General features: G+C 40.1%; 1 protein-coding gene and 1 long non-coding RNA gene across 2 annotated transcripts in view; one reads left to right on the top strand and one right to left on the bottom strand.

The window, feature by feature from the left end:
- The window catches only part of LOC148644946 (uncharacterized), a 66,498-nt gene that overhangs the window by 524 nt on the left and 38,869 nt on the right, over positions 1-27,105 (top strand). The window lies entirely within an intron of this gene.
- On the bottom strand, positions 854-14,756 carry lfng (LFNG O-fucosylpeptide 3-beta-N-acetylglucosaminyltransferase). The gene is made up of 8 exons (XM_088612475.1): positions 14,135-14,756; positions 6,131-6,179; positions 5,427-5,529; positions 5,024-5,177; positions 4,810-4,895; positions 4,223-4,388; positions 3,760-3,845; positions 854-2,639 (listed from the first exon to the last, which is right to left on the bottom strand). Exons 1-8 carry the CDS (start codon positions 14,582-14,584, stop codon positions 2,573-2,575), a joined length of 1,161 nt encoding a protein of 386 aa, XP_088468601.1. The 5' UTR covers positions 14,585-14,756; the 3' UTR covers positions 854-2,572.

Raw genomic sequence — 27,105 nt, forward strand, 5'->3', positions numbered from 1 at the left:
ATTCAAAATATGTTGTTTTCAGTAATGACAAGTGTAGCGTTAAAAGCGAAACACCTTTAGGCGACTCCGCCTACAACTTCTGAAGAGTGATAAAGCAGACAGGATGCCTTCAGTCATGTGAAGTATGGCCATATTCCTTGCTGCCCTTGCATAAAGTTAAACCTTTTTTAAGAGTTTATTTTGTACATATTCTTAATCAACACATTTTTAGCTCAAATGCCTTGCACATGGCACCTTTTATGAATCACTGTGTGTGCCTGTCATCCCAACGATCATGTGCCCTGCCCATGATTTATATTGTACAATATATATCAATAACATTACGTGCGCAAAGAACTTTTGATGTGAAGCTTAAGACTTGTGTTTTCAATGTTCATCTGTGTGTATACTGCATAGAAAGTAAATTTCTTATAGGTGAGAAGATTGTGGATTGTGGCATTGTGGCGCAGTGGTTAACAGTGTCTCTCAGTGCTGCAGCCCAGGGTTCAAATCTAGACCAGGGGTGCTGTCTGGGTGGAGTTTGTATGTTCTCCCCAGGTTGGCATGGGTTTTGTCTGGGTGCTCCGGCTTCCTCCCACAGTCAAAAAAACATACAGGTGGGCTAATTGGCTTCCAGGAAATCTGGCGCTGGTGTAAGTTCGTATGTGTGTTTTTCTCTGTGTGTCTGCCCTGCAATGGACTGGTGTTCCACCCAGAGCGTACCATGACAGGCTCCAGCACCCCTGTGACGCTGAATTAAAAAGAGGGGTGAGAAAATGTGTAGTTGCATGGATAAAGGTATCTAGAGAATTGCTTGGCAGAGCAGCCATGACTGAATGGAAAGATGAAGGGACAAAAAGCATGGAAACCACAATTAAATTGCAAATAAGCTGCTTTATTAAAAGCAAATGATGGGAACCACTGGAGATTCCATGGTAACAATATCAGGTTATTGTCCCTGAGAGGCATTTACATTGATCTTTCTTCTCCAATTTAACAAAACCAAAACAAATCCAGATACTGGATTATAAATACAAAAAGAACAGGATAACAGGCCGTCAATAAACATTGTAAAAGTTTATCAGAAGCATTTCTGATCCACAGAAAACTAATCAGAATTATATACAAATTACAACCATGAAAAATATACAGTAAAGAAATACTGTTAAAAATAAAAGATTTACAGGCACACCCAGTGTGGGTTATCTTCACAGAGGTGGGAGCTGCCCTCTGTGTTATTAATTGACTTTTTCCTTGCAAAGTTCTCTCACCTTTTTTCAGAAGTCCCCAATTTCCCAGCAGTCATTACAAAAAGGAAAGACTAAAGCCCACTGCAGGGAAAAGATTTATAACCCTTGCATTCTGTGAGTATTAGGTTCTATTTCCTGTGATGATTCACCTGCCATTTATATCTCGATGAAATTAAATATATTAACACTTCAAAAATGTCCCTTCCGAATCAATTTGCATCTTTGAAGTCTTTAGACCAAGGCACACACATTAAACAGTGTTTGGTATCTCTTAAGGAAACTGTTTAGTATTTAAGATCTACTGTACAAATATACTTTAGGGCTGCTTATACAGAGGTATGTTAAAAATATACAGGGTAAATATAATGAGAAAGGTGACAACCCTTTATGCATTTAACAATTTACAAAAAATTACCAACAGTTTTGTTTAAGGGAAGCTGTGCATCTATTTATACATCTTTTCACAAGAAGATGATTGTATCATTTAATTTGTACTAATGTTACTAATATATTACTCACTTATAAACTGTAATATATTGAATTAAATATCACAATATCTATAAACTATTTTTTTGGGTTAAGTCGTCCTTCAATTTTAAAACAGACCTAAAGCACAACTGGCCTCTTTTAAATCTCTCAAAAATTCATGAAGGGGGAAAAAGTGCTCTATAATGATGTACCTCAGAAATAAATATCTGAGAGTACATCTAGAAGACTGCCAACTGCCAGCTCAAGTAATATTATTACTAACACTGAAATGGCAAAAACTATTCAAAAGCCTCTTCATATCAATGATTTTGTCCGGAGTCTACAGAAATATTAAAAAACAAACATTTCCCCTTTCACTTTAGATCGTCTTTGATAACTAGTATATGCATTGTAACAAATTCCTATACATCTTCCAAATTGCTTATTACGTACACAAAGCAATAATGGCGTAACTGTAAGCACCAAAAACTGAAAAGGCAATAAGCAAAGCTGGCAAAAGGCACAGTAACATTAACTTACATTCTATGAGAATTGCAAATACATCACAAGCAACATTTACAAATATCAAGCACAGCTGACTGCCTGCGCCCCACAGACCGGAGTCCGTGGGGTGCAAACACCTCACTCTGCTGGCCCTCTCGCTCCGCCCTTGGGAAGAGAGAAGCACTGGCAGCAGCAGGGCAGGAAGAGTTCGTAATGAAACTGTGGGCCGCACAGCAGCCCAGTTAAACAAACGGAGGCTGTGCAAAACTGCAGTGAAAAAACAGCAGCTGCACAGCCAAATGACACGGGTCCCGCTAGCCCTTGAGTTACCAGGGCAGCACAGGACGAGGCTGACGAAGGGGAGCTGGCCGTTAATAGGCTGGCTGGGTGAGGCACCAGGGGGTGTCAGGATACAGCATGCAGTGAACAGACTTAAACCTGATGAGAGAGGAGAGGGATGTTAGTTTCATCTGTATTGCCACTGTATTGTCTTGTGTAACCTGGGGTAAATAACAGTGGAGCCCCGATTATCCAACCTAAACGGGACCCATAGTATGTCGGATAATTGAAAATGTCGGATAATGGCAACAAGTCATAGATTAATGGAAGCGTGGTATAAGTAGGAAATCTGGTTTATTAACCTACTGTAAATCAGAGCTTTCTCTTGAAGTAGCGGGCCTGTGATAGGCATGGCCTTATCCCTTTGAACAGAGCTTCACTGGCCACAGAGCTTCACTGGCCATTTCATATTCACATTTCTTCATCGTTTTTCTGTCCCTCAGCCCTTCAGTTGAGGCCCGATCAGAGCACCACTTTTCTATCTCATTTCTTTTCCTCTTCCAGTCGCCAACTGGAACTCGTCCCACACCGAATTCAGACGCCATTTTTTTGCAGGGACTCGCCTTTGTCTAGTCTTTTTACCGCTTCAAGCTCGTGTTCCATTGAAAGAACTGCTTCCTTTCTCTTCCCACTTGTCATGTATCTCAAATAATAACATTATATATATGAGCGCAAATGAACAAGTGAAGCTTCGTCAATGGCAGTATTTGACGCACTGAGAGACAAAGCCACATGGGATTGGGCAAAATATTATGCATGCGTACGCATACAGTCCATAGCATATAAGTATACAGCTCGTTGATTGCCAGGTCGGATAAAACGGAATCTCGGATAATCGAAGGTTGGATAATCGAGTCTGTACTGTACTGTGTAATTGGAATACTGTATAGGAATAACATCGCTGGAATCGCTACAGAGATAAGTTAAAAACAAATACTACCACCCTTCTCAGATCTACTGCACTGGTGCTTTACAGCCTTTGTAAGAAATGGGTTAAGAGACCATTTGAAAAGTATGACAGGAAATTCAAAAACACAAGAGGGAGAAGCAAAGGAAAAAAAATATTCGAATATCCGCCATGAAAGCACCAAGAATTGTGATTTATTGTTTTAAAGCCCAGCCAGTAATTTCCTCCCTGGTTTTGGGCAGTACTTTAAACGCATGAAAAATAATAGGTCTAAATTCAGTATTATGGAGCTCACACAATATTTCTTCTTACCTAGAAGGATCCTGCTCTACTGAAAAAGCCCCTTTCATGTTGATGGAATTCCTCTTGTTCTCAAACATCCCGTAGCTCAGTGTAACCTGGGATAGGAGATACAATGGATTTAATTTATAAAATATCACAAGCGGCTACAAAATCAATCTCTAATTAACATGCTATAAATATAGGCAACGATTCAGGGTGGTAGGAGAACTTGCTTTCGAATGCTATTATATCCTGTGCGCCTCCTAAAATTTGTAACTAATTGTCCTTATGATTGTTATAATGCGACCCAATCCATGTAGTATGTGACCCAAGCGCAGTCATATTAGAATACAGAATGATGGACAGTACAGTCGAATCGGCAAACAAGTCTTTTTCGGTTTTGCACTGACTGAAAGAAAACGTTGTCTGGGAGCCTCTAGGTTAAATGGAATGCAAGCTTTGGCCAATGCAGGCTGAGGCTGAGACTGTTTACCTGGTTCTGCAGTCCAGACTTGGGCACCTGCTGCAGGTTCTCCAAGTGGGAATGGAACAGGTTGCTTCGGATCAGTTTGACTCCCAGGACGGATTCGATGATGTAGCCAACTGTGCAGTCATCTGGGAGGCGAATCTTTTCTGCCGTGTTCATGAAATGTCCACCACTGGAGAAAAAGGAGAAAGGGCAATTGGCCGTCATTGATAAGATATTGGCCATATACAATTTCTTGCATTAGGAATCTGTCTTTTTTCGCATACCCCAGCTTGCTCTCCATGAGACACACAAACAGGGAGAGAAGCTTGGGGTCAGAGCGCAGGGCCAGCCATTTATACGGCATAGTTGGGGTTAAGGGCCTTGCTCAGGGCCCAGTGGAGTAGGATTCCTCTGCCGGCCGCAGGATTTGAACCAGCAACCTTCCAGCTACAGGCACAGATCCTTAGCCACAGTGCTACCGCTCCGCCAATTGGCTAACCTGGCTAATTTTAAACCGCTCGCAAAAGGTATGCGTTTCCCTTTTGAAATCTGAATTTATTTCAGAGCAGTTATGTTATGTGCCATTTCCACAGTCTAAATGAGCTCCTTACCCTGCCCATGGGCTCATCTTCAGTGCCAGCCCACGGCTCAGGCAAAAACCAGCTCCCCCTGTGGCGAACCAAAAGTGAACTGGCCTCTGGAAAGGGAGAGAAAAGGGAATGGTTTCAGTATCGGAATTCTCCGTCAGGTTTGTAAATGTGTATGGAATCTGATGAGTTGTTTTTTTTAATCCACAAGCCAGATCAAAGTGCTTTAGCCACCTACCACTTTGTTGTCTGCAAGTCTCTCTGTTGCCTCTATGGGCCTGTCCAGGCTGGGCTTGCCAATGTAAATATCCTGTGTGTGGACGTAGCCGGACAGCAGTTTCACCAGAGTGCGAACATTAACATAGTTATCGTCATCCACGTGGCAAAACCACCTGTGAAAAACAAGGCACAAGTGAATACTTACTGCTAGGTCCAAGCTAACTAATGAAATTGGATGGAAAAGGCCATTACCATAACTGAAGCATACTACATTTCTGTATAGTATAGCAGACAACTAATTTAAAATAAATCAGGTTGTGTCCCACAAAAATAAAACTGATTTATACCGAGAGGGTTAATGCCTGTAAACTACTGTAGTTTGACGAAGTCAGAAATAAAAACCTTTCGAAATGAAACCTTACTTTTTGCCTGACTCGATGAACTTGTCGTACTCTACCGCCATTTTGCAAGACAGCGCTTGGCGACTGTGGGCAGCCGAACAGTTTGTGTTGATTGCGTGGCTTCCTGTATTAAAACGGAAAGAAAGAAAAGGGTTAATTGTAATGTCAAAGTGGACAGATTCCCCATCCCGAGACTCATTGCTCTAGATCAGTCTACGTTCTTCAGCTTGTATCTGCCACCTGTTACACAGCTGTCTCAGCGGATGAATCTGCTCTCTGAATTCAATGAGTGATTTACATGAGGACTATGGAGCACAGCCACGGGGTGGAGATCAGTGATGGGGCTATGGCTGGCGACTGAATAGCCAATCCTCCCTCTTTTGAGAACAAACCTTGATGAATTCATTGCAGATGACTGATTCAAGCATCAATAACGAGCTTGCACGTAATAAACTTCACAGTAATCTCAAGGAATTGCTCTCCATTTTTTATATTCTGGAAAAAATCTCTAAATAAGGAGAATGCAAGGGTTTCATCTTATATAAATAAATAAATTAAAAAAATATTTATTAATAAAAATAAAAATATTTTTAATTTTGTGCTGACCAAACTGACTTATTAATGGAGGCAGGGCAGCGTCTGATGATCAGCATAACAAACCATTGAAAAATGCCCAAATTCATTGCCCAGTAACATATGGAAGCTTTTTTTCTGCCGTCACTCACCCATTCTTTTCTTCAGCTCCTCGTCCTCGCCATCTGTAAAGACGTATGTCTGCAAGACACAAACCAAAAGACAATCAGGCGCTTTCTGTGGCTCTGGAAGCGTCTGAGAACCAATCAGAAAGACTCCCCCAGGGAGCCAGCTGATGTTGCTTTCGGAAAAAAAAAAATGCAATTTTTCTTTTAAAAAAAAAAACACCCCGTTTTTGAGACCTTCATTCTCTTCTCAAAGCGGGACGTACTGTCCTCCTTTTACTCCCTGCAAACCCAAGTGAGTTAAACAAGCTGAACAAGTGCACAATTCCCTCAAAGCATGTCTGCGGGTATAATAAAAGCCCCTTTTCCTCCAGAGTGATTTCTCCATGGAAACTGTGTCGGAGAGCCTCAGCAACCTAAACACAATGCAAAGAGCCCAACACAAACAGGAGACATCCCCTGTGACCCACGCCAACACCCCCATTTCCATCACGGCTGTGAATAATTGTACGAACACCTCTTCTCTAACCAAGGAAAGAAAATGACCATATTATCATTTTCATCACTCACAAAACTGACTGTATCAATATGTAAAGAACACACCAGAGAGACAGTGGCTTATGGGGCCAAGACCCATTTTGGTTCCTATAGTGTTAAAGTAGCTGTAAAACATTCCCATTTTTTACAGCTGGGTGGACTGGAGCACTCAGGGCACAACAGCATTATTTGCAGAGGGATATCAACCCCATAATCTAGAAGTCTTGTGTGCAATGGATTAACTCCTACATTGCCACTGCACCAATATATATTTCAATACAAATGGAAATACAAGTTAAACTGACCAAAAAGATGGATATATCCATATAGGCATTTTTATTATGAGAAAGGATGTCATGGAAAACTTTAGATATCGTATACCGAGATCACCATGAAGAAGCTTTGACTTTTTTCTCTATCTTTAATGTACAAGGTTGATAAGCAAGAGCAGGTGCTGCAAGGAATTGGCCCAAGCATGAATGGGGTGTTTGCAGATCAAACAAAGCCTTGATTAAAGATCGCCTTGACCCCTCTTCCTCCTACGGTGGTTAATTTGTTTAACTTCACTTCAGGTGAAATAGCACCTGCTAGCAACTGCCTTCACCGGTGGCTTATCTCTGGCGTACGGCCTGGCTTGGATCAAGTCGGTTTCAATCAGTTGGAAAGGGTTTTCAAAACAATTCACAGAACCCCGTCTTCTACCCTCTTTGCTTTTTTTCTTCGTTACATGCCATATTTCAGGACCTCCCCCCCAAAGAAAAAAGCCTCCACCATTACTAGCACATAGCTAGTAATGTCAAATCCTTGAAACGGACAACCCTTCCCCCACCACTTCACCTGAGACAGCTGCCAGCCGGTGTCTGCTCTGTTTGTGGAACAAATGTGGAGCAGATGTTGCTCGACACAGCAGACCCAAGGCCTCTGTTTGTTTAAGGGAGGTGGTTTTACTAGTGAAAAGACCAGAGACCGAGGTGTTTGCTTAAATTTCTAAAGTCTAATCGGTGAGGCAGCTACCAGATCCTATCAGCGCTGCGATAAGAAAAAGTGAGTGGTGATTATTGAATGTGTGTTGTAATTCAGCCAGCCTCCCCCAACACCACGGGCTCCCGCCCCCCCCGACCCCTCCCACTTGCTCTTTCCTGAAGAACAATGCGCTGCGTTTTCAAGCAGGGGAAATTCTCCAGTGAGTAAAGTTTAAATATGTTTGCTCGCATTAGCATACAGCTGCAGTGGTTAACTAAAAAGAAGTCTGGAGGAGAAAGCTTTGTCCTTTGTGTGTGTGTGTGTGTGTGTGTGTGTGTGTGTGTGTGTGTGTGTTTTTTTCTAAGGATCTGTGATCCTTAAATATTCTTTCAGCGAACGAAGGCTTCAGAGGGAACAAAATACTTCACATTTCTACGTGGAACGAGAGCAAATAAAATCGAGGTTTTCCCGAATTATATACATTAATAAAATGACAGGTCTCTTTCTTCTAATATAAAGACAAAATCGCTCAGAGGCAGACACATTTAACTACCAGTAGATGCAGTATAGTTTGCTTAGTACTAATTTTGGATTTAAAAAGTGTCTTTTATTCCCCCTGACATCCAAACATCACTTCACTTTTAACTTTTAACCAACTGAAAATGTATTTGGTTCCTGATTTGACAGACTTTGAGCCTCCAGAAAATGAGACGATGCTTCAATTTTTTTACGGATGGTCCAGTATTCACATTTTTAGTGCATTTGCCCCTCAGAATCAACCAGTAAATGTCAGTAGGGAATACTTTATTTTTTTCTAATAAAAAAAAACAACAATAGCTGCTACTCAGCAGCAAAAGATGTGGTGTGACGAAGCTCCTCTCCACCGCACTCGCCACAGGAAATCAAACCTCGGCTCAGGCGGTCTGAAATGCTCAGGAAGCCTGTAGCCTGGCTGGCGGTCTCCATCTCCACGGGCAGGAAGGGCAAGACTGCCTGGGGTCTCAGTGTCGCCTATCTCTGCTCTACAGCCTCCTCTCCAATCCCACTGACACCCGGCTGGCCCCTTTTCCTGTCCCACTGCAGACTCGCTGCCAGGAAATTCAATTAGACATTTAAGCAAACATTTCTTTTCTGTGCTGTTTTGAAACTCTTTAGACCCCCAATAGTTGTGTGGTGAAGTGGTCCAGAGGACTGCAGGACTTTCTCTGACTCCTCTGACTCTCACTCATGAACCTCTTTACCACCTGCAATATTAAAATTGCCAGGTAGGAATAGTTGGTATAAACAGCGATCAGAAATAATCCTTTCTCTTAACTTCTTTGCTATTCGTTTCGCCCACAATAATTTTGTCAGTTTGACAGCACAAAAGAATTTTTTAATTATTGCTTGGAAAAAAAGATGATAATCTTTGTCTAATACCCTTAATGCTGAAGCACTCTCACAACTTCACATTCTTTCACCCAGTTATGTGCTTCCTTGTTCTGTTGGCATTTCTGTGGTTTATCTCACTCGGATATTTAATTTTGTCGCAATTGAATTAACCCATATGCAGTAGTGCTGCACACGTACAACTGGAGAAAAATGCTCTCCTTGTGAGGACAGCAGTTATTCTCTTAATTAAGGTCTGCATGCATACCATGATGTCACTATGAGGCCCAGAAATGGAATTAATGTAGAAATAGCCTGTGTTTGAACTAGTCGAGGGGTGATTCATGTTGTATCTGCTGTCCTACTGTGCAGATGGTTAAGACTTCAAAACAATGGAAGGGATTGTCCAAATAATGTTTCACTGATGACTCTATTTCAGTTATTTTTTCTTCCCTGCTGTTTATATGTACATTCATGGGCAACCATGGTATAACATTTTGTTTTAGAGAGACAGACTTGGGGGATCTTTAGCTCACACTATTGTAAGTGTCTTGCTTCCACAACCTCTCAGAGCAACCAGCGCTATTCATGTGCAACAATGTCCACTGTGTGGATGCACAAGGAACAAGGGCCTCATGTTTAATTGTTGTTCATAGTTCTACACTGTCGTACTTGAGAAGCTGTATTGTTGGAAGAGGAAAAGTTTAAGAAACGCAGGAAGTGCTATAGAACAATACTACCAAAAACAGGGGAAAATGAAAAGAATCTCAGGATAACAAATAATATTTATGAGTATAATAACACTTATTTATAAGTGTCATAAGAATACTTCCACTCCAGTGTCTAAAGAGGTATATATATATATTCAAAAATGTACATATAATAGGATCCTTAAGTAAACTGGCTGAATGTATGAACTTATTTTTCTGTTAATCAAGAGGTAACGACATTACATGCAGTATTGCAGTTTATACTGTGTACACACAAGCCAGCCAGCTGGCCCAGCACATTTTATTTGTATGGTGGTTACAGTTTGTCATTGATGCTTCCTAATTATGCTGACGTCATTTGTACAGTGACATTTTCTGAAGGTCTCACTTGGAGCATGAACTGGTATCTGTTTCAATTTTTGGTGTATTTTTTTTTTACTCACAAGATTTCTGAGTTTGTTCTGGTTTAAAAATTAGCTTTTGCCTTGTCAGTGTGAAAATGAAAAAAGCATCTTCCGACATGCAGAGTCTTATCTGCACTGAAGTCAGTCCTGGACTGTTAGTTAAACGGCCTGTAAGGTAGAATTTTACACTGTATCAGTACTGATTAAAACTAGAACAATACAAACCACAAATGTGCTGTCTTATTATTGTTGCATATTTCTTAATACACTTTCAGCTCCCTAACTTTCTGTAGTACTACAGACATGTTATGAATACTGCAACCCCATGTCTTACTTTGGTTACTGCACTAGTTTTTAATTGCATGCTAGGGTGTCCCAGTCTTCAATAATGATAGAAAAGATATAATTTCCAAATTTAATATTGATTATATTCAAATTACTTAGTTACACTAAATAAATGCTGTGAATTATATTTGTTTACAGAGATAAGATATAATAAAGACTGGTCTTACTCATAACTGCACCTGTTATCTGGTTCCTGCCCCCAGAGCACTCAACACCTGCCTTTCTAGTGTGTACAGTAAGCACAAAATAGCTGCGTCAACAGTATCTGCATGTACACTAACCTTTAGCAACACACTTATAGGACTGTGCAGCAGCTTCTGCACGGTTTTGAGCTCTTAACTGTAGCACAATATTTACCGTCAGTATTTCAGTATTTATAGTGTGTCAGATGTGGATGTATTATTGGAATAGAGACATTACTGGAGTGACAGTAAAGTCCATAAGCATAAAAGCCATTGTGGACAGATAATTCTTTATGACTTGGACATGGACTGGGTGTTTGTGGTTTGCTTTTGGTATGTTATGCACCTGAAACGATATTCTGTTTGAATAGTGGCGCAGAAGTGCAGTGGTAAGCATTGCTGCCTTGTGGCGCCCGGTCCCTGTGCTCAATTCCAGGAGTTCTGTCTGTGTAGGTTTGCGCTGGGGTCTCCAGTTTCCTCCCACAGTCCAAAGACAGTCTGGTTAACTGGTTTCAGTGACAATTCTCCTCCAGGTGTGTGTGTGTGTCAGTATCCGTGTGTGCCCTGCGATGGACTGGTGTCCCATCCAGGGCGTACCCCGCCTTGCGCCTGTTGCTTGCTGGGAAGGGCCCGGCTCGCCCCCGCCATGACCCTGCATTGGATGAAATATTAAGAAGATGGATGGATGGATGATCATTTGTGAGGTAAATGTTCTGCCTTTGTGCTTATCTCCTCAACACCTGGCATCCTGCTTTCTGCAACACCCATTTTAATTCCAGCCCTCCGTTTTTGTCTTCTTCACCTCACCAGCTGTCCAGGCCTTCTGCAACGCTTTGTGTGATATTAAATGTGTTACGTCCAACCATGCCATAATCTGTGCTCATAGGTATAGAACAAATTCTAGGCCTGGTAAACATAGACGGACCAGCGAGTAACAGGTGAGCTCTTCCCTCACAGCGGTGGCTCTGTGGCTAAGGATCTGCGCCTGTGGCTGGAAGGTTGCCGGTTCAAATCCCGTGGCTGGCAGAGGAATCCTACTCCGTTGGGCCCCTGAGGAAGGCCCTGAACCCCAGCTGCTCCAGGGGTGCTGTACAATGGCTGACCCTGCGCTCTGACCCCAAGCTTCTCTCCCTGTCTGTGTGTCTCATGGAGAGCAAGCTGGGGTGCGCGAAAAGACAAATTCCTAATGCAAGAAATTTTATGTGGCCAATAAAGTGATGTTATGTTATGTTTTCTTCTTTGATTGAAAGGCAGGAATGAAAACGCACGGGGGAAAGCTCTCAGTTTAGGGAAATCAAATATCTGGGTTTATCTGTAAAAAAATAGTGCATCTGAATTTCTGAAATAAACTTCATTAATTAACATCTGTAACTGTAACTGTAGATCAGTTATCTACAGTTCTATAGGGTAAAACATTCTTAAACATGGGAATAGATGTAGTGATCTTCGCTCTGGTGACCCCTGATTACAGATTTGATTCAATCAATCAAATTTTGATTCTGAACAATGTTTTTGAAATCAAACTCAAAGTTTTCATTCTGGTTCAAAGTTCTGATTCTGATGCATTTTGGGCCGAAACTAGGCTTGATTCAAAGAAGAGCATTTCTTTTCCGGGATACTGCTTCATTCCCCTTTGTGAACGGTGGTACTTTCCTCAAGCTCCTTGTTTGCGGGCTGTTCTGTCTCCAGGCCGTGTCAGACTCGGCGTGGAGCTCAAAGCATCAGGGGTCCAATAGGTTTCCTCTCTTCCCCCCCCCTGTCACTAGTTCTCCCTAATGAAGCCTCCATTTTCCCATCACTCAAGAGCTTGACCCAGACACAGTCGACCCCCTCTTCTCCACAAACAAAAAATCCACAACTTCAGCTCCCACGTTCCCATGGAGAGAGGCTGAGAAACCTTTTCTTTCCTCTTCAGAAAGAAGCTTTGTTAGGACTGGAGAAGGACAGTGTACAGGCTGCGGCTATAGATCCTGAGAGCCAAGGTATTCACATAAACACCCTAAACAAAAAGAGAATGGAGAACAGGCAGCAAGGGGGACAGAGGCATCCCTGAGAACTGGTGCACAGATTCTTAGAGATGTCACTCTAGGTAGAGGGTCTGACAGGGGGAGAGGAGAAAAGGAATATGGGGGGGGCTGTAGGTGTCAGAATGTCTTCTTAGAGCGAGGTGGAGCATGTGGGAATGCAATCCCATCTAAAGACATCTACGGTTGTAGCCTGACAACAGAGCACGGGGTATTTCGAGAAACGTACACGGAAACATCTGGGACTCAAAACGCGTAAAAACAAAAAGACTGGCACAAATGACCCCTTTGGAGCAGCTTCAAATATCTTACGTCGTCCTTCGAATTGTATAAAACGAACCTTCTGACCCTGCAACTTCAAAATTCAAAGTGAATGCAGTGGATATATGTATTACCGTAATGGCGTTGGGATCTCAAGTTGATTTCACCGACAGAGTGGGTCTTTAAATCAATTATGCTTCCAGTCTGAACGGGGCCTCTTTCCATTTTCACACACTTTCTTTTCCCACCAGCTTCTGACGGCTGAAGAAAAAGCCTTTTCCCTTTATATTCTGCCTCTCCGTTGCTCCCTTTATGTTTCGGAGACAGATCATTATGCTAAACAGCTAAGGTCTCTTGGCTCGGTTTTACATCTGACAAGCTTGGTCAAGTCACACGAAATGAATCGGCATCACTAATCGTGTTTCACGGACTATACCTCCAAAATCGCATGGGGCTGGGAGAAGGCAGATCAGACAGTGACAGAGGCTCATGCTGGGAATCCGAAAAACTGAAGGTTTTATGCCATTTTACGTGCGCATTTCTGTCCGCTAGAGCCAATAGTTTTGTCGGCTAATTCCATGTACATGGTTATATTGTTTCTAATTCATTCAGAAATGCATGTCCAATTTAGCATTTCGAAATTAATTGAAAATGAAAGATTTTTAATGAAAACCCTTAAGTACTCATTATGGCACGGCAATTATATGTGCGATATCCGCAAGATCCGCAAGCCGGATACCTAATTCTATAAGACACCGATCAGCAGTGCGAGTAGCTTTGTTCCGTATAAAAAGAATCCCCTACACACGGGACATTCAAAAAGTCTTCTCGGTTTGTCAAATGTAACGTTGAGGTGTCAATAACGCAGAAACTAATAAAATCATAAAATCCGCTAGAGATTCCACGTTATATTGCCCGTGGGGAAACATGCGCTATAATAGGACATTATTGAGATGTCCTGTATCCCAAGGGCTATAATAGCCCCTAATTTTACCTAAGGTTCTTTTGTTAACCCCCAAGCCATTCATCTGTCGCGTTTTCTTGCCTGTAGATTCCAAATGCTTTTAATACTCAAGATAGAAGATTCATTTGAATGAATGTTCGCTGCATTGAAACATTTCAGGTTGCGCAAAACCACCTTTTGACAAAAAAAACAGTAAATAAAAGACGTACTTATCTAGCAACATCCGTGGTATAAAGTATAAGAATTGATGCTTTATAAATCATCCCTACATACCTGTTGCAGGTTCCTTGATATCCAGGTGTCAAGAAGCAGCTCCAGCCTGGACTGATGAAACTTCTTGGTCGTCTTGACCGCGATAAAGACATCCTCAGGGGTGATGTCCTCTGCAGGTGGCTTCTCTGTAACCAACTGCCTTTGCAATTCTGGTTTCTCCGCTTCTCTCCTTCCCCGCGTTAGCTTTGTGAAATAAGCAGAAAATCCCTTTTCCTGCTCGGGGTTGGAACTATCTTGTTGCTGGTGTTCCGACTGACTCTGTATCATAGAAGCGCCTTTCTTTGTCCGTAGGTTTTCCAGGCTTTGTAGGGAGCGCATCCCGACCTCTCTCTCGTTAAACACCTCCTCTACCTGGGCTCTCTGATGCTCGGCCAACAGAAGTACCAACAAGCAGGTGAGGGTAGCTCCTACGATAGACAGCGCAATTTTTTTCCCGCAACTTTTGAACATTTTAGGCTTTGTACATATATTAGAGTTAAAAACAATTAAACTGCACAGGCGGCCGTTTTGGCTACAGATTTAAATAGCTGAAGCTAGTAGTGATGAGAGAACTTCCTTCTAATCTCTAACCTTAACGATACACTGCACGCACCATGTAACATCCAAATCCCTTGAACCGCACTGGAACAGTTTTTATAAAGCGTCTGTCAGGAAAGCCACACCAGATGGGCGGTACGCATTTTCTGTTCTGCACAGCACTGGCTTGTCGTTCAAAGAAAACGCATCTCCAGGCGGAGTTTATACAAGAACATACACCCATTAGGGGAGGGATGAGAGGTCGTGTCTTAGAACTGGGAGCATACGAGAGATGAACGTCGTGGGGGCAGAATTGCAACCAAAGAGTTTTAAATACAAGTCTTTTTTTCGGTGTTTAACGCGTTATTTTAGTAAGTTCATTTTAAACGTTGCAGTCTGGATGAAGTAGTAATTCATGATTTGTATTTTCCTTCGTCCAATATGTATATTCTAAATATTGTATAGTGATCTGAGGAGAGGGGGCCACTCAATTCATTTCATTGCCTTATTTGCTGCGTGTGCAAAAAATAAAAGTTAAAGATAAATCAGGAAGCAGCTAGCTATTACAACTCGCAGACAAATCAAATTGATCTTTACAAAGCGCAGCGTCTGTAGGCAGATTATAGTGCACTTTGGCGATTCAGGTATCCCAGCTAGAGAATGCTGAAACGTTGCTATCCCTGCAGACAGAGCCTTGAAGAGGCCCAGACAAGCGGTATGTAACTCTGCCAGTGTGTTGGTGCCAAAACCCAGCTACTTGGGGAATGTCGTTTTCACAACAATAATAGGCTTGCTTGAAGGCTTTCTGAAAGGCATCATACTGGAGACCTCATTACAGTGACAAGATTCTCGGACGACGCCAGAAATTCTCCTTTGAAATTCTTTTATGCGACTTCATTCCATTCAAACAAAGACAATTTCTTCTATCAGAGATACTGTACTTCATTTATTTTTGAGAAATAGACACACTATTTAAAATAGATAGTGCCATCTCTATTATTTTTTGTCCCACTTTCTAGAATTAGGGTCTAAATTTAGTTTCTTCTGAGTTTTTTTTTTTACTCGCTGCCCGTATTACCTTGAAAATAGATCAGGTGGAGTAGTGACACGTTACTGCACTGGCTGAATTAAGGAGCAACTTTAGGGAGCTAACTTGGGAATAACCAGCAGTATATATATATCGAAGTTGTGCAGAGTCTGTCAAATATTATTGTAACTTATTTGTAGTTTTGTACATGTTTATGAGAAAAAAAAGGACAATGTTGCTAAAGGGGTAACTTGGAGATTTTCACAGTTCCTTATCAACAGCTTTGGACACTTCATTTTTAAAATAACGACATACAGACACAAACATTCGTACTGTACAAATTATTGTAAGTGCAGTTTGTGGGAAATTGACACAGACTCTTTCCCAATGTGTATTTATATCAGGGTTTTTCTACTCTGAAAGCCACTTGCATTTCAGTGTTCTTCAGCCATTCCATGCTGCTGTCAGTCGTGAAGTCTTTAAACACTTATATGTACTGTATATGTGTTTTGTTTCTTGTAGCTGGAGATCAACTGAGTGCCTGCCTGTGTCCACTGAACACAATAAATTGTCAATAGGCTGCTACAAATGTAACAACTACTAGGTAATTCCTGATATATATATGTTGCAATTGTTCTCTGCAGAATATTGTCAGGACAGGGTGTAAAATCTGTTTGAAGGCTCTCCCCTCTTTCATTCCATGAAACAGTTTAATCAGTTTTGCAATTTCTGATTGGATAAAGTACAGTATGCATTTTTGCCAGTGTTACTGTAGAGTGGAAATGTGACCGCCTTAAACAACTTTAAACAAACTGAGCAATTGTCAAGTTTGTAAAAAAAAAAAACGAACCCCATCAGAAGAGATCTCGAAGAATGGAGGGAAGTGTTGCAGTCTCTGTTCAAGATGTCAGCCGTGGAGCTCCGGACTGTAAATCTAGCAGAAGGGAGAAGAAGCAGGCTTTTTGTTTTCTTTTGGAGGCTCCTCACAAAGAGGGCAGAAAAAACAAGCATGAGAAACCAGGCTGAAGGGGCTGTCTCCCTGGCCCATATTTTTCTGGGATCAGTAGACTCTTTGGGGGTCTTTTTTCACTGTTTTTTTTTTAAGGTTCCTCCTACTTTTGAAAACCATGCCCTGATGGTTTCTCAAAGAGCCCTGACAATGCTTGTTGTTAAAACTGGGGTAAAATGTAAAATGTTTTGGAAGCTTCATTTGTAGTTCAGATTAGTACTCAATCCCCCCCCCCCACCACCACCCTCCTTCGAGCAACAACTATAAAAAAAATCCTTCTCCGCCTTCTCCTAATCCTCTCTTGGATCCTTCATCCTTAATAAGTCACCACTGAATTCCTGTGAAATGAATCTGCCCGTCTGAATGCAATCCACTTCCCCACAAAAATGTCCACAAATCTCTCTAATAAACACAACAACTTTATTTTCTTCAGACCTTGTCAGCAACTACAAAGATCTGAGAACTGTTTTATGCCTTGGAGAACTGGATAGGATTAATGGGAATGTGGTGTGTTTGAATGTATACTATACAACAGTTGAGAAATTGCTTTCTCTTAGTTCTGTGGCCAACATTATGTTGTGGAAATAGATTTAGAACAATAGTCTTTCATTTCCTGATATATATCGTACTTGTGTGCTATTTTTGGAAATATGTAGGCATATACTGTATAGATGAAACCTTATGTATGGTGGTTGGTTCCTTATTCTGAATATTTTTGGACTGATGTAGAATAAAGTAAAAGACTTTGCCAATGACTATTCAGTGAATCAGAGTGAACTACTTGTGAAAAACAGTGGGAAAAATGGAATCTGCTTGTTCACTTTGGTTGTAATATTCGTTCATAAGGGATCCTGCTTTGGAAGATCAGAATTTAACATAATTCACTTTAGATTTTTTTTTCTTTTTTTTTTTTCCTGGGAAGTGAGTTAAGACGGAGTCCTACTCCGTCCACAGTAAAAAAAAAAAGCTGTTACTTAGAGCAAAGTCTGTCCTTATATTTGCTTAGAATTTTCTTTCTTTGCTCTTTGGAATGTTTAACATACTTGTATTGGAGGGGGAAAAAAATCCAACATTGCACAACAAAAAAAGGCAATAATGTAGAAATAGACCAGACCTTGATTTTCAACAAACGCAGAGAGTGCATTACGCTACAGTTCTCTATTGGAAATACAGTACTGCTAAAGTGGTTGAATATGATGAAAATAAATTGGCATAACCCCAGATGGTACACAGTGAAACAAATGTCTCCCCATTGTAATATTAATATTAAATGCATATTTGGATAAGTGTAGTCTGACTATATAAAAACAAATACATACAAAGGTTTTTTCTAAAGCAGCCTGCTTGTGCAGGATGCTCAGGGATTCTTTGTATTGTCTGTAAAGTATGTGAGCCAGTCTTTAGCCCCAGGGCCCACAGCAGCTATTGTTTCTAAATATGTTAACGGTAAGCAGAGAGCCAGCCCAGTGTAAGGCTGAGGTACAGGGACTAAAGGAACCTCTAGCTTCTTCCCCAACTCTGTACCACGTTTCTAAAGGGGACTGGATGTCTCATATTTGTTCTATTTTAGTTTTCGGTAGCACAGGTTGATTTATTATGTTAATGTAGCGTTTAACATTCCAGAGGCTTCCCAAAATAGGAGGGAATGCCAACAGCACTGAAGTTCACCAGCAACCTGAGTGACCCATAACACCATCATGCTCCAGAAGTCATCCTAGGTAGCTGACCAGATAAAGAAGTGAGAAACTGCAACGTCAGCTCAACTAAGAAAGAAATTTAGGGAGGCCGGATTGTGCAAGCACAGAGTACAGTTCAGCCAAGACATCAGCGTTAACACCCCTACTCTACCAACAGCATCATGCGATGTTTTATTACCTGAGTAGTCAGGAACCCAGGTTAATGAGCAGTGCTATGGATAGGACATCCTACAGCTCAGCATCCTGAATCGCCATTTGGTCGGAAATCCTGGTCTTGAGGAAAGAGGACCAGCAATGCCACTTACAACAGTAACAAGGTCTCCGATCTCAGTACTGACCAGATGCAACCTTAAACCTCTTAGTTTCTGAGATCTACCAAGATAAGGCTAGAAGCTGGTAATGCGGAAGCAATGTGTTTACCCCTAGATCGCATTTTTATTCCTTACTGTGGTTTCATCCAGTTTACAAACCAATCCAGATTACTATCTTAATTTGGATTTCAACGTATGCTTTAGAAAATAACTGAACAAACATTAATACGTTTCTGGATTTGTACTGGTTCTTTACGTTTCCTAAACTGTAGGCATCTAATATCGACAGGTTAATGTCAGGTCCATGTGTAATTTTGAGAAACACCAAGAAGTGTACTTGGGTGAACCTTATCTGTACCGAATTATTCAGGTTTTTTTTTGTCTGGTGTCCCTTATATTCCTAATAAATATTTTATAATATATACATTGATATTCCAAAGAACAAAAAAAAATGCTGTATATATTCCCTCCCTACGAAGGCATCATGTAATTCTTGTTTTTATTAAATGTTGAAAAGCAAGCTTTGGATTAAATGAAATATGAACAGTATTTGATCTGCTGTAGTATAAAAGTGCTTTGCAGCTAATTTTGGAAAGAAATCTTGAATGAGTAAATTTGGAAAACAGCAACTGTCTTCATTAAATTAATGAGAAACAAGTAAAGGCTAAATCTACATGGACACGTTGAAAGAAAATTAAAAACACGTTTTGGCTGTTGTGAGTGTCCACACCTGAAGATAGAACCTTTTTTTTCCTCCCTTGGTTCTGCTGTTCAGCATAAAATTAAACTTTTCTTGTTTCATTATAGCCATTGGCCACTGATGTAGCTCCCCACTCCCCACTCCTCCAACTTCCTCATTCAGTTCATGTGAAGCAGTTGGCTCTGTGAAATTATGCGCTCTGTGAAAATATATATGTTTTTCAGTCTTTCCTCATGATTTTTGGACCTATATTTCCTTTTTGGTCAATATTTTTACATGGTGAGTTAATATAACCAGGAATCCTGGGTGCCTTTAGTATTTTTTTTATGTTCTGCTCAGGGTAGTGAAACCCAAGCCCATTTCTGAGGGTTTTTAAGGTCCCCAAACTCTCACTTCAGGACTGATCTGTAATCCTGTGAACATGATAGCACCCCTGGTGAGAGGATAAATATTCCTTGTGCCCTGTCACTCAGTAATCTGCAGAACCTCTAACTTTTACATTAAGGTTCCGTTTAGAGCCTGCAGTTTTGTGTTCTGCATTGCACATCAGCAGACATTTGACATTCTAATGGCGGAGCGGAGGCTATGTGGCTAAGGATCTGCGCCTGTGGCTGGAAGGTTGCCGGTTCACATCCCGTGGCCGGCAGAGGAATCCGACTCCGTTGGGCCCCTGAGCAAGGCCCTTAACCCCAACTGCTCCAGGGGCGCCGTATAAATGGCTGACCCTGCGCTCTGACCCCCAGCTTCTCTCTCCCTGTCTGTGTGCTTCATGGAGAGCAAGCTGGGGTATGTGAAAAGACAAATTCCTAACACAAGAAATTGTATATGACTAATAAAGTGATCTTATCATATCTCTCTAATGACTTAAAAATACAGGTAAACTAAAGAAGTTTGTTGTGCTAAATTATATACCTCATGGAGCAGTTCTATTCAATTTAACAACTAGCCATCAGGAATTTCTTCCTTTGTTTGTCAAATAGGACTGTGTTTTAGACTTATAATGGGGATTTTCTGTGGTTTAAATTTAATAAGAAATAAAGAAGCCTGTGAAGAAAACCCTGCACAGCTGAATGCTATGAATGTAAGTATTCCTTCACTGGTGACTTGAACACTGACTTTTCTTACTGGAATTCACAGCCTTGACATACTCTCTCAAATAGTACATCCAAAAAAGTCAAAGGTTTTAGGCTATTACATTTATCATCTCAGGGGACCAATCATCTTTTCCCCCAGTACTACATCAATGCTGTCTGTGGGTAGACAAGCAATGTGTTATTAATTAGGGATGTCTCAGAAAAAAAAAACATTTTAGTGAACTTCCTTGCAAACTGGACAAGTTAAACTTAAGCATTTTGTGGTTCTGTTGTTACAGTAGAACCACATCACAGGCGGTGGGATAAACACATACACTGAGACAAAGAGAATCTCAGACGTGTTCCAGGTTTTTCTGTCATAATTACAGAGAAGGAAACACTAAATGGGGTTTTCCCTGGCTTTAATTTCTGCAGAAACCATTTTCAAAGGAGACAGAAAAACGGTTCTTTTCGGAATAACTCCTTTTGAAGAAAATAAATACAATACTGAATTTTGTTTGTTTTTATTTCTTTTGATTTGAAAAGTGCCATATTTTTCGTCTGGGCTGGAACATTATGGTGGGGTTTTAACTAGCAATTGTTTTGGAGCTTTGGGAGAAAAGCGGATGAATTGCAATTGGTTTATGCTTCGTTTCCAATGCCGTAGACAATTTAAAGAAAACTCATCATGGACTTAATTTCTGATTTTTTGCAGGCAGATCTCCTGACATGGGGTGTCTGTCTTTCACCGGAGCCATTGATATTGCAGAAAGGTTTGCACCATAATAGGAAGAATAGAAGGAAAGTGTTCAGTAAAAATGCTGTGTGGTATTGCTCAATAGGTTGTCAACATGCTACACAGATAGAAGATGAGATGGGGGTGGTCAGTACCTCACAGAACAAGTGGCCAAGTGAAATGATTATTCAGTAAGGTGGATTAAAAGAGTGGGAGATTTGACAGGACAAATGTATCTTAAAATCTCTGTAGCATTTTCTGTCCCTTCTTATTTGCTATTTTTCTGTAGAGGATTCTAGTTTGACAGATTAGTGTCAAGGTATGTCCATCTTATGGCTCACAGAAAAGAGAGGTTTCAGTTTTGTATGGGTGTCCTTTTTGAAAACTTGTAACACAACTGCACATGCTTTGCTTATGTTTTGAATCTCTTTTTTTTAAATGTCATATTAAGGCTGCAATGGCCATTAAGATTTGCTTTGTGCCTTTATTTTACTTAAAGAGCTACCACTTAGCACTGCACTTTTCACAATAAGAACAACAGCAATTTGCTTGGATGAAAGCAAGAAGCAGAAAATGCTATAAGCCCTGATAGGTGTTCTTCAGAGGGATCTGTTCAAACAGCTCTGTAGCAGATGGATTACAGCACAGAAGCCTTAGATAGCGGATCTCTTTCTATAACACGTCTGCTGACCAGCTGTTTGTCGCTGTAGTAACTATTCACTGAGCGGTGACTGAGGCCCAAGTGGGTCCCATATTGAGTTGTTCCCTCCATCAGGGAGGAATGTGGGTCTTCTTTGTAAAATAAACTGTGTGGGAATTTGTTCAGAACTGCTCATTGTTCTATCACATAAGAAGATTAGGATATGAGATGGCCAGAGATAATTAAGCTTCTCAAAACTCATTCTCATAATTCACAGTGATTCCGTTCTCGTAAAAAAAACTCTGCTACACTTCCACTGTAACCCTGAGAGGTGCTCTGTGTAAGGTACTTTTATTTGCCTGTTCCAGTGTCCAATGTTACCTGTCTTACACTGAACCACTCCGCTAAACATCGCGGTCTGTGACTGCTGCTTTCATTCAGAGAAACTGCTTGCTCTCAAGACAGTAACAGTGCAGTATTCCTTGTCTAGATCGTATTACTTATGACTTAATAAGAAGTCTTACTTTTGAATTAAAATGGCAGATGTTGCTTAGAGTTAACTGGCAAATTTGTAAAGGCACTGACCCAGTTAAAGAGGATTGATATACATACACCACAGAAGAAGAAGTGTTATTTCAGTTTCCCTGAAGTGCAAACTTTGCGTGAATAGATACAAACCCAGTGGTACAAATTTTGATAAGATTTGCTTGCTGCTCTTGTAACGAAAACAATCAACCTGGACCTTTGTTGTAAATATGACAAAAATAATAGGAGCTTAAGAAGAAGTGGATACACACATGCACAGAAAAGACCTTCATGTTTATCAAAGTCGCCAGTTACTGGCTTACACTTTGCAAATTGGTCTAATGAGATTTTATTACTAATTAAGAAAATGTATCAGGCAGTGTGATTCATTTAATCAGATTAAAAGTGAACTCAGGTGTTGGTTGATTCATCATTATAATAATTATAATAATAATAATAATTGCTTACACTTATATAGTTCTTTTCTGGAAACTCTACTCAAAGTGCTTTACAGGTAATGGGGACTCCCCTCCACCACCACCAGTGTGCAGCCCCACCTGGATGATGCGACGGCAGCCATAGTGCGCCAGAACGCTCACCACAGATCACACTTATCTTTATTTAAGTGTGAAAAACCCCCCAAAAATGCATCAAGGCGAAGAGTACCATGGACAATGGAAAAAAAAGAAGGTGCAAAAAAGATAAAGCAGAGAAATGCCATGTTAATGAGCATAACAAAGGAAGAAGATACAATTAACACCACTTTAAAAAGACTGTCAATGTACCACAATAAAATGCTAATGAGACAATGCCAGTATAGATTACAAAGGTGTGGTTTGTATTAATTTGCTTTGCGCTTGGAAAGGAATCATGTGGTTCAACTGGAATTTAGTAAGATACGTTCAAACCAAAGCACATTGGAAAAGTAAAAAAAAAACATAGCAGATATATTTTTTGATATATATTTTTTCTAAAAACATAAATCAGGTTCCTTTAAATTTCTTTATTTTGCATTTAAAATTTGACTGAGAATTTACATTGCGTCTTCAATTGCCTAAATCATTTTGAAATTCCTTTTCCACTTTTACTATGCGAATCCTCCTATTGTAGTGTCATCTATGACCAGACAAGTTTGCAAACTATAAGCCAGTTCATTAATGAATATCAGGAAAAGTAGAGGTCCCAATACAGATTCCTGGAGTACACCACTAATCATTCATTCCCAACCTAAGAACTCACTCCTTATCTGTACTTTTGATTAATTAGTTCTGTATTCACAAATGTGATTTTGAATGACAACCATCTACAATTCTAGAATTGTAGTTAAATACTTAAATTTAAGTATTAGGGTGGAGCGGTGAATCTGCGCCTGTGGCTGGAAGGTTGCCGGTTCAAATCCTGTGGCCGGCAGAGGAATCCTACTCCGTTGGGCCACTGAGCAAGGCCCTGAACCCCAGCTGCTCCAGGGGCGCTGTACAATGGCTGACCCTGCGCTCTGACCCCCAGCTTCTCTCCCTGTCTGCGTGTCTCATGGAGAGCAAGCTGGGGTATGTGAAAAGACGAATTCCTAATGCAAGAAATTGTATAGGGCTAATAAAGCAACATTGTTATTATAATAAATTCTAGACTCAAGTACATTAACAAAAGTCCTCAAAAAATCTAACTATACCATTTAAAATCTAAATATTGGGGGAATAGATTTTCTGTCTCAGAGCTACTACATCGTGACAGTGTCCTTATCCAGTAGCCATCTTCAAGGCAGCCTTGAAACTCACATTTTACATAACTGTTCTGCGTTGCCTCTCTCTCTGTCCCTGTCCTACTTATCGCCATTCTCGTTTTCTTTTTCCCATAGCCTTTCCTTCATTGTGTGTTGTCATTCCCGGTCTCTGGGAGTCACTAATGAATGAGGGTCTGTTAACTGGTTATATTTGGAAAGCTTCTTGTTTTTCCCTCTAATTGGAGACTCGGATTCGAAAGGATTGAGGGAGACAATGAGAACAGCTTCTTCTTAGATGATACCAATTACAGCAGCCGGCCCCCCCTATTTTGTTTATTTTCTCACCCTTGTAGAGTTACAGGGATGCATTGTGAAGAAGTGATTTGAATACTCACAGGGGAAATGACCCGCCTTGTATTATTGGAAGTGAATGGAACTCTGGGAACTGATACAGTAGAGAAGTCACAATGGTTTAGGATAATGATGCATACTAATACCTCTGAGGAACATAGGGCTGCTTTAAAAGGTTAGGTCTGTGGCTTTTAAAAAGGCATCAGTGAGGAACTACAAGTTATCAAGATGAAGCATAAGACAGTATAATATCTCTGTATTAGCCGTATACAATTTCTTGCATGAGGAATGTGTCTTTTCGCATACCCCAACTTGGTTCTGCATGAAATTGTATATGGCTAATAAAGTGATCTTATCTTAAAAGATGATCAATTTTACTTCTTAATTCCAATATATTGCAATGGTGGTGATAGTGGGTTGAGTGCTTGTCCTTTATTTTCAGTATATTCTTGTACAATTTATACAGTGGTCTGAGCACAGTTTTTCCTGCTTGTGACCAGCTCGTTATAAAAAAACAAAAATGTGATGAGATCATTGAACGCATCTATCGCTTAGCAGCTTCTGTAGCTGTTTGTGTATATAAGGGAAGGTAATGAGATTGTATCTGACTCTATTTACAACCTTTTTCACATTTTTCTTGAATGTACGTTTTGATTCAGTAACATTCCGAAGAAGTATCAAAAACAACACAATTTTAAAACGCTCACTGTTTCAATAATATCAGGATCACGTGCCTCTTTTTTGGTGATTTAAAACTGTTCTAGTTTTAAATGACCTTTTTGGTGATTTAAAACTGTCCCTGCTCTTTAGCTCTGTCTGTTAATTATGATCTGTGGCTCTTAGCCATGGTAAATAAGACCCTAGAACAACACTCTTAACCATAAGTGCACTGTTTTGCTGTAATCAATTTAGATTTTTAAGAACTTTATTTTCTTATCACAAATAAATACAGTGAATAACAAAATCGAAAGCTTTACATGAATATACATACTTAAAACAGTATATAGGATCACATCTCATTAAGTTTTGACACAGTAACAGTTACATAGCAACAATTTTGCTGTAATCGCATGTAGCACTGTATCAAATTCAATTTATTGTAGCTTAACTTCCCTTTCCCTTGTTCCTTTTATAACTTGTCTTCCCTTTTGTTATTGGCACAAAGCCTTAACTTATCAGGTAAATCTAGAGGATCAATCACTCCTCTCCACTATTTATTCCCTCACTAGTTCTCATTGTAATGCGCAGTCTTTGTGGTCATTATAAAGTCTTCTGATTGTCTTCAATCTACAGTTCTAGTTGAAGAACTGTAGTCTCTCAGGGCTTTACCTGTGAGATAACACACCGTAGTTAATCTGCTTCTTCGCGTATCTGCAAGATTGGAATATTTACAATTGAATTTATTTTTGCATTATTTTGACGAGCTGCGTGGGGAAGCCAATTCAAATATTCCAAACTATGAAATCACAGTATTCGCAAACCCAGCCCTTCTCCTCAATTAACAGTTAAACACAAATCAGAATGAGATACTGTAGACTGGCCAAATGGTGTCTTCTAATTTGCCAGGTTTCTTATGTTCTCCTGTTCTTAGAATAAATAGTTTCCTTTGAAACCACCATGACTAACATCTACCATTAACAGAGTGCAGTAGAATTCCTTGTGGATTGCATTTTCCTTACGTTTGGGGGTATAAAACAGTATTGACTTATGGGTGAAGGTTAAGAGGTCTATAACCATCTTAATCTGTAACACTACACTTTCATTTAATGTGTTATACAGTATGCGCTAAAATGCATTTGGATTTTCACAGGACTGTTTGATACTCCATGCTCTGGCCTCCTTGTATCAGTGGGTATTTTTCATTGAATTTTTTTTAGATGGAAACACAGATAACGCAGGGGAACATTTAGTTTGGAAGGACAGTTCTTTAATTCAATGAATAGGGAAAAAATATTCTAAAGAACTGTCATTCCAAACTAAATGTTCCCCTGTAACCAAAAGGTAACACGCTGCCTTGTCAGTGTTTCCATATATAAGTTTCAAAGAAAAAGCCATATATTTGCATGAGATCAAAATGTTTTAAAAACTCTCAGATTAGTATTTAATTAAATTAATAGGGGAAAATATTCGAAACAATAATCTGACAGTTATTGTTTCCAGTGTTTTTTAAACATTTTGATCTCATGCAAATATATGGATTTTTCTTTTTGGCAGCATTTTCTTACTTAAAGTCTTTATGTCACACTAAAGGCAAAGATGATCAGAGCACTGAATGTGAAGCAGATGTCACTGACTGAGGTTGAAAAAAAAATCCATGTCAGAATTATAGAGACTGTTCAAAGCTGTGTCTTACTGTTACTTGGAAAACAGCTAACCTGAAGAAAGGCTTCATGCGTATTCAAGAATTTGTATAAGGAAGATGTATTTTCAGAAGTAGTAAAGTTACCTAATCACAAATATGCAAACCAAAATGTTTTTCAGTATTCAGGATTTCTAATCCTTTTTCTTGTCAGGTACCAGTTTCCCTTAGTTGTTATAAAAACATTTTAATAGTTGTGGGATTTATTTTAAACATTTTATGTAGGACACCCCAGCACAATGCATTGATAACATAAACAATGGAAGTACGTTTTTATTTATTGTTTTGGAAATATACTGTCATTTTG

This window comes from Lepisosteus platostomus, chromosome 19, assembly GCF_059453375.1.
Source record: "Lepisosteus platostomus isolate fLepPlt1 chromosome 19, fLepPlt1.hap1, whole genome shotgun sequence".
Taxonomy (NCBI): Eukaryota; Metazoa; Chordata; class Actinopteri; order Semionotiformes; family Lepisosteidae; genus Lepisosteus; species Lepisosteus platostomus.